Raw genomic sequence first — 8,016 nt, 5'->3', positions numbered from 1 at the left:
CCCTCGTCAACCAAGGTTCCCTCACACGACCATTTCTTTCCTGCCTGGGGTACATACATATTAAGGACACGTTCCTTGAAAAAGTTCCACATTTCCACGACATCCTTCCCCGACAGCCTATGCTCCCAACTTATGCTCCTCAGATCCTGTCTTACAGCAGTTTTAGAACTGCGTGACTTTTTATTTTCCATTTTTTTGACTGTTTAAGTCATCTCATACGTTTATTAAATTATGCTTTAAATTGCACAATTGACTAGCTCAAACTCTGATTTTAACTCAGAGTGGGAACTGGATGGGATGGGTCAAGGTAAGGGAGGAGGCAAACCATAAGTGATGTTGCAGCCAATATTGTGAAATTATGCTTCCATCCACTTGATTTACTTTTTGCCTTGCTGGAAGAAGGATCAGATGGGTACGTCCCGCCAGGTCAAGGCAATTACCTCACACACAATGGAGTATCCCTAAGAAGAATAATATATTTGGACAGAGGTAGCTGCAAGGGTGAGTGCTTGCAGCAGCATTCCCAAGATATAGGGTCAGTGTAGTTGGGGTGTAGGCTGTTTCAAAACTGTTTTTTGCCTCTGTTAATTTTATTTTTAGTGGTTTGCGAAATGCTGTTTTTTTTTACCATTGTAACGTATTTTCTCTGGTGTAATATTGTTGGAGAGAAAATTTAAACTGAGGCATTATGTAATACAATAGGAGAACAGGAGATCAATTTAAAATAGAAAGTAACCAGGCTGCTTGGGCATTTGCATCATCTGAATGAAACACAGAGTGGAAAAAATAGGTGGGGGATTGAACCGACTCTTTCTGGTCTTTTTTTCATTTAAATTACAGAATATCAGAGACTATTTTGCAGCATGTGACTTTCCCAGCGAAGTGACTGGTCCTAGACTTCCTCCACATAATGCTTAATGTTCAGGCCTTAAATATTACTTCTCACCCCATAGAGACTTAATTTGGGTAGAGAGTACATCAGATGTTGCGAGCTATGGATTGAAACTCCACTGAATAATTTGGATGTGAATGTGCATTTGGATTTGAATGTGCAGATTGATATTTCATTTCAGGACTGAAGGAGTATTGCATTATCGTATGAACCACCACAGGATTGAGATATTAAACTGAGGTACTTTCTAATTCTCTAGGTGAATGTAAAATGTCTTAGGCAACTATTTGAAGAAGGTTGATGCAATCCTTACTGTATTTTGGCCAACATCAATACGTAGAGCAACACTAGCAACCTGCTCCTGCCCATTCAAAGGCACACATTTGGGAATTTGTTTGTTTTAGCGAGTGACAGCAAGACACTGCAATATTGAATGATTAACCAGACACTTTCTTTTTTCCCTAAAAATGTTTGTTTTCTTTTTAGGTGTAAAAAATGCAGATGAAGCTGAGCTGAAACAAATTGCATCTGATCCGCTTGAACTTCATGTGCACAATGTACTTGACTTTAGTCTTCTTGACTCACTTAGTAACCGACTCACAAAGATTCTTTGTGGACAGATCAAGACAAAGGCAATCAAAGTGAAAAGTAATGATTTAAATTAATTGTGTTTCTCAAAAGATACATCTTATTCTCCTTTGCTGCACAAACCTGCTGTCAATGAGATGCCTTCTGGTAAACATGAATCGCTGTAATGCTTAGATTGAGTGCAAGAATTCTACTCTGACCTTCTCATTATTCAAATCCCAATCTTAAACCCAGTGCAGCTGTCTCATTTGCATTGAAAGCTCTCAATAGGGTCTTTCAAATATCATTGCATTTCTATCTTCAGTATGTAAAAGGAAGTCATGACTTAATTAGAAAATATGGCCTGCAAATGACAAAATGACATGACTTCTGTGCAGTGTTCTTTGTTATTAGCAGTACAAAGTACAGAGAAGGATAGTGGCTACTTGGATAGTTAGCTCGGCAGCAAATTCTTTCATCCCAAATTCTGACAGGGGGAAGTCCTGATGCTATTCTGGATCAAGTGCCAGAGAAAGGGTAAAACTTTGGTTCTGCTGGAATATCATCTTCTGCAGAAAGGGAAAGGCCATATCTTTCTGTGACAATAGGTTTTGTTGGGGCATTCCCAGGTTCTCTTTTAAATTTAATCCTTTATTTATTGTCAAACCTTTTGCTAAATTTGTGGTGGTGAGAGTCTGATTCTGGCCTCCAAGAAAGCATCAAAAGGAGATTAACTTGAGAGGGAACCTCATTCTGTGGGTCTCTTACGGAATTGAAGAAACATGTCACATTATCAATTTCTGGATATTTCAAGGCACACTTTATTGACGCACCTGCCCTGGTCATGCAGGTAGCCTTGTGTCTAAAACTTAGGGCGCAGTCTCTGGTCTAAGTCTGTGGTGGATGAGGAGGAGTGCATCTGCTGGAATATTGGGTTTCATTCAATTTTACACTTCGCTATCCTTGGATCAAGAATGATACTTAGTGTGAAGGTTAGTATTCTTAATGCTGTGACTAGATGCATATTAAAAGTGTCATTTGGTTTTTTTCCTTTTGGCCATTCCTGATGAAGGGCTTATGCCTGAAACATCAAATCTCTTGCTCCTCAGATGCTGCTTGACCTGCTGTGCTTCTCCAGTGCCACACTTTTCGACTCTGATCTCCAGCATGTGCAGTCCTCAGTTTCTCCCAACCTTAATTTAGAGCTGTGTGACAAGCCGCTAAATAACCTAACTTGTGAAGAGGACAAAGCATTTGACCAAGATATTCCTCGGGGTCTTTGAAATGCAAAACTGGGATAGAATAGATCTGCTATCCACTGATGTTGTCCTTTGCACTTTTGGGAATCCCATGAACAGGCCAATTTGCCAATCCTGAGCTGTCACTACTTACTTCAGGCACAACCGGCCTGTTCCCTTAGTGAGGCAGGAGGAGTTTTGAGCTGCATCATGTCATGCAGGTAATACGTTTTAAGAACTTTGGTAATATTTCAAACCTGTAATTGAATGAAGTGCAAAATCACTTACAAATGATTTAAATACTCCCATCCTCATCACAGGCAACACCAGTGTCAGACATTTATGACATTGCTACCATCTGTTGTTGCCAAATGCAAAACTGAAAGAAATATGTATTGTGCAGCAGTGGATAATTTGCAAGTGCATTATGCATCCATCTTGAAAGTGCTGGAATTTGTGATATTAGTGAAAAGGGTTAGAACCCTGGAAGGTCTAAATTGCACTATTAATCAGGTGGGCCTGTTTGAAAATGACACACACCATAAATTAGAAAAAAATCAATTGTTAAGTGCAGGGATTACAGGAGATTTACATAGTTGAGTGTTTCATGAAGTTATAAATAATCAGAATAGATTTGTGATGTCAGTGAGCATATAGTATAAATCATTATGTAAGAGATCACATTAAGGAACCATCAGGAGAATATCATAAAATTATATTTTTAATGCAGTTGTTTGCCCTATTAACAAATAATGTGGAGGGTGTAAACACTGTTTAACACCTTTTCATTGACAAGGAGAGAAGCTATTGCGGCTAATGTTAACAATTTGCTATGTATTGCTTTCAAGCATAATTTCTCTGTCAAATATTAATTGGGTAATATTCCCAGTTATAGGCTCAAAGTATTCTAAAGACACCACACTTTAGTGAGATAATTACTTATCTCCACAGTTGGGAAAAGTATTCACAGATCTATCGGATGAAGGCCAAGTTATGGCCAGAGTAATGACGAGAGGTGTGCGTGGCATTTATTTGAAACCGTAAACCTGCAATGCAGTGGCAACAGGTCATTCCTGATTCAACCAGTTTCTCCATATCTGTTTGTAGTGAGGAACCTTGAAATTGTTAAAAAGGAGAAGGGTGAATGAGGTTATTGTAAATGATTTAATGTATTTTGGTTGCACAAGCATTGAAGGCAGCAGAGAAAAAAATAACGTTATAGTTTGAATCTTTTTCTGATGTTGTTTCTTATTTCTACTGTTAGGTGGAAATGAGAAGCCTGACAGTGGTACCATTTTATACCCAACTCCAACAAATCTAGTTATTTCTGATGTAACAGCCAGAAGTTTCAAGGTCAGCTGGACACATGGACCAAAGAAAGCAAAACAGTACCGTGTTGTTTATTATCCAACTAAAGGAGAAATACCAAAAGAGGTAATAACTCATACTACCTTACTGAGGATAGAGTACAGATAACAGAACTGAATAAGCTAATGTCAATAGAGGGCGATGGATTGTCAAGGGCTTTGGAAAGATCAAGTTTAGAGATGTCAAAGTAATGAGAGGAGAGGTTTCAGTAGCAAAAAGCTAAATTGGAGATTAGACATCTGATATTACAGAAATGAAAGTAGGCAGTCTTAATGATAGGATAACATAAGGTTACCAGCTCAATTTAAGGACAAATAGAATGTCAAAAAGGCAAATCATTATATATTTAGCCTGCGAATCATTGTCAGGAAGGAGAATGGATACAACTGGGAGTATACAGAATGTTCTGTGGGGATCAACAATAATGGCTTTAATTTAGCCAATGTTTGGCTAGAAGACATCATGGTTCATCCAAAACCAACTGTTGAAGAGGCAGCAACTGGACTGTATGAAGTGATGGAGAAATAAAGTAAGATGTCATCACTATGCTGGTGAAAGTTAACCCTATGGCTTTGGTTGATGCTAAATGTAGAGGTGGCATGTGGTTGAGAAAACAGTGAGGACCCAAAATGAATTATTGCCAAACTCCTGCAACAATGGTAGGTAATGAGAAGAGAAGTCATTGTTGGAGTTCAAGAATCTCACTATATGAAATAGGCATGAAGGGAATTAAGTGAGGTGAACACAACCAAGGAGAGGTGTTGAGACAGTTTAGTATTTGCTAACTGTGTCGAAGCTGCTGAGGGATAAGGAATAATAAAGCACTGTGTGGTCATTGTCGTAGAGAATATTATTTATAAATTTCATTGTGGGTAGTTTGGTGCTGTGGCATGGATTGAATCTTGATTTTGAGGGATGAAGTTTACTTCAAAAAAGAGAAAACACTTTTTGAACTGAAACATACCTGAACTGAATTAGACAGCAATAGTGAAGAAAAAGAAATGGAGAATTTATGCTTTTTAAAATAAGTTGTGAGATACTCAAAATTAGTTTTAAAAAAACCACATGCAAACATAATTTTTTTCTGTAGATATGAGATTAATTATCCAGATGACAAATGTTTTTCTGATGAGGGTACTCATAAGCTAAGGAGCTGGCCAGCCTCTCTGGCCCAGTCAAGTACAGGATGGTTAGATTATAGTGAGTTGAGATGGGACAAGGTAAATGTAGGGGTCATAGACATGGAACGAGGAAATGTCAAACTGAAATAGTAACCAAATCATTAACTAGCAGCCTTCCTTGTGGCAGTACAGATCAAAATAGAACTTTACAGTCATATGTAAATGGAGATTTGAAATGACTGATTGATAGATTTTTAATTTTGATTTGTGAAGTATTTTTGTATTTCAGGTGATCGTGGATGGAACAGTTTCATCTGTAATTCTGGAGAATTTACACTCTCTCACTGAATACCAAATGGCAGTATTTCCTATCTATGAAGATTTTGTTGGTGAAGGTCTCCGGGGCATTGGAAATACATGTATGTTATAGAAGTACCTAGAGCAAAAGAGTTCTTTTATGAGATATTATTTAGATTGTAAGTAGGGCACCATATTGATGGATGCTATCTTGCATTGTCATTAACCATTAATATGAGAAGAAATTTTAAGAGATTGAGTAAAAGCAAATTGTTCATATGATCTGTAAACCACTTCAGCTTATTAATTTGAAGGCATTCTCCACATATCCATCAGTAAGAAGACCCCTAGTTGTGAACATGGAGAAAGTGAGGACTGCAGATGCTGAAGATCAGAGTTGAAGAGTGTGGTGCTGGAAAAGCACAGTCGGTCAGGCAACATCCAAGGAGCAGCTTTTCTGGCTGTGCTTTTTCAGCACCACACTCTCGTTCTGAGCATGCCCTGATTATCTTTCTGTTTAACTGAAGGTTATCGGGTCAATGCACATTTTTTCATGATATCACCACTTCCCTGGAAACCAGTAGCATTAATCCTATAAATCAGACACATTTTTTTTTAATGTCTTAGTTTATTTCATTTTTCTTTACTTGATATTTTCTTTATATCTTTGAAAATTACTTTGAGGATGCTGGGCTATATTGTTTATGACAATGTTGATTAAAATTAGCAGTTTTACCTTACATTTCTTTAGTAAATCTTCTATCGTTGAGCTGGGATCCATCAGAATTAAACAAGACACAAACGCCTCATGGTGCCCATAGTCTCTCCTGTCCTCATACTTAAGGATTGACCTTTCCTTAAGATCTGGTATTCCCTGTGATTCTTTGTGCAGCATGTCATGCTACTTCTATTTTTATTTTCCCAGGGTGGTTATAAACTTTTGTTACAACATTTCCTTAAGTCTCTTAACATGATAAGTTGTCCCTTAAGTTGTGTGAGTTTTACATTGGGGAATGCTAATGAATCCTGCAACGTGATGATGTAAAACAATAGAGCATGTTACTATGGGAGATGATATGCTGTTAGGCCATTCAGCAATTGAGCTTGATTACATTTGGTGGTATTCTGCAGAACATAATTTTCATCCTTAACTCTTGCATTCAAATCCTGAAATACCAGTGACAGATTAGAAAGAGTTAAAGTAGTCTAACAGTCCCAATTCCTTTGATACTAAAACAGACTACATGTTCCATCTGAACTCTGTGTTTGACTATCATACATTCTTTTACAACCTATCAATAATATGCTAGCTAATTCACTGAATCCTTCTTTAACCTCCAACCAGCTAACAGCCCCTTCTACCAAGATTAAAAATGGTTGGATGAAGCTTATCACTCATTTAGGTATAATTACATCAAACCTTTATACCATTGTCCAGTATCTTTAACTCTCTTTACAATAACTCAGAGCAAGTCTCGGATCGAGTCTACAGGATTCTTAAGGGGGGAGGGTAAGCAGCCAGAAGGTGTGTGGTACACATTGGTACCAATGACATAGCTAGGAAAAGGGATGAGGACCTGTAAAGCGAATATAGGGAGTTAGGTTGGAAGCTGAAAGAGCAGAGTAGTAGTCTCACGATCGCTACCGGTGCCACGGGTTAGTGAAGCTAGGAACAGAGAGCGAGTGCAGCTGAACATGGCTGGTGTAGGGGGGAGGGCATCAGATATGTGGATCCTTGGGATACCTTCTGGGAAAGATAGGATCTGTACAAAGAGAATGGGTTGCATCTGAACTGGAGGGATATCAATATACTGGGTGTGAGGTTTGCTACAGCTCTTTGAGAGGGTTTAAACTAGTTTAAACTAGGGCCTGGGAAATGAATATTCAAGGCTATACGTGCTATTGTAAGGACAGACTGACGGGCAGAGGGGGTGAGGTGGCCCTGTTGGTAAAGGATGATATTCAGTCCCTTGCGTGGGGGGACCTAGAATCAGGGGATGTAAAGTCAGTATGGATAGAGCTGAGAAATTCTAAGGGTAGAAAGACCCTCTTGGCCCCCAAACAGTAGTATGGATGTAGGGTGTAAGTTGAATAAGGAGCTGAAATTGGCCTGTCGTAAAGATGTTACTACAGTTGTTATGGGGGATTTCAGCATGCAGGTAGACTGGGAGAATCAGGATGGTATTGGACCTCAAGAAAGAGACTTTGTGGAGTGCCTCCGAAATGGATTCTTAGAACAGTTGGTGCTGGAGCCTACCAGGGAGAAGGCAATTCTGGATCTGGTATTGTGCAACGAACCAGAATTGATCAGGGACCTCAAAGTGAAGAAGCCATTAGGAGGTAGTGACTATAATACAATAAGCTTCAATCTGCAATTTGAGAGGGAGAGGATACAATCGGTAGTGACAATATTTCAGTTGAATAAAGGGAACTATGAAGCTATGAGGGAGGAGCTGGTCAAAGATCAATGGTGCAATACCTTAGCAGGGATGACAGTGGAGGAACAATGGCAGATGTTTCTGGGTATAATGCA

The 8,016-nt window shown here is 38.8% G+C and overlaps 1 protein-coding gene across 5 annotated transcripts in view; it reads left to right on the top strand.

The window, feature by feature from the left end:
• The window catches only part of LOC122560121 (collagen alpha-1(XX) chain-like), a 184,639-nt gene that overhangs the window by 59,463 nt on the left and 117,160 nt on the right, over window positions 1–8,016 (top strand). For all 5 annotated transcript variants that reach the window (XM_043710376.1, XM_043710377.1, XM_043710378.1 and 2 more), the window contains exons 10-12: window positions 1,379–1,540; window positions 3,962–4,131; window positions 5,476–5,605. In XM_043710376.1, the coding sequence (XP_043566311.1) occupies window positions 1,379–1,540; window positions 3,962–4,131; window positions 5,476–5,605 (462 nt within the window). The remainder of the gene's footprint in view (window positions 1–1,378; window positions 1,541–3,961; window positions 4,132–5,475; window positions 5,606–8,016) is intronic.

Source organism: Chiloscyllium plagiosum, chromosome 20, assembly GCF_004010195.1.
Source record: "Chiloscyllium plagiosum isolate BGI_BamShark_2017 chromosome 20, ASM401019v2, whole genome shotgun sequence".
Taxonomy (NCBI): Eukaryota; Metazoa; Chordata; class Chondrichthyes; order Orectolobiformes; family Hemiscylliidae; genus Chiloscyllium; species Chiloscyllium plagiosum.
Note: the sequence above shows the minus strand (reverse complement) of the source record. Positions and strands in the feature narration are given on the sequence as shown.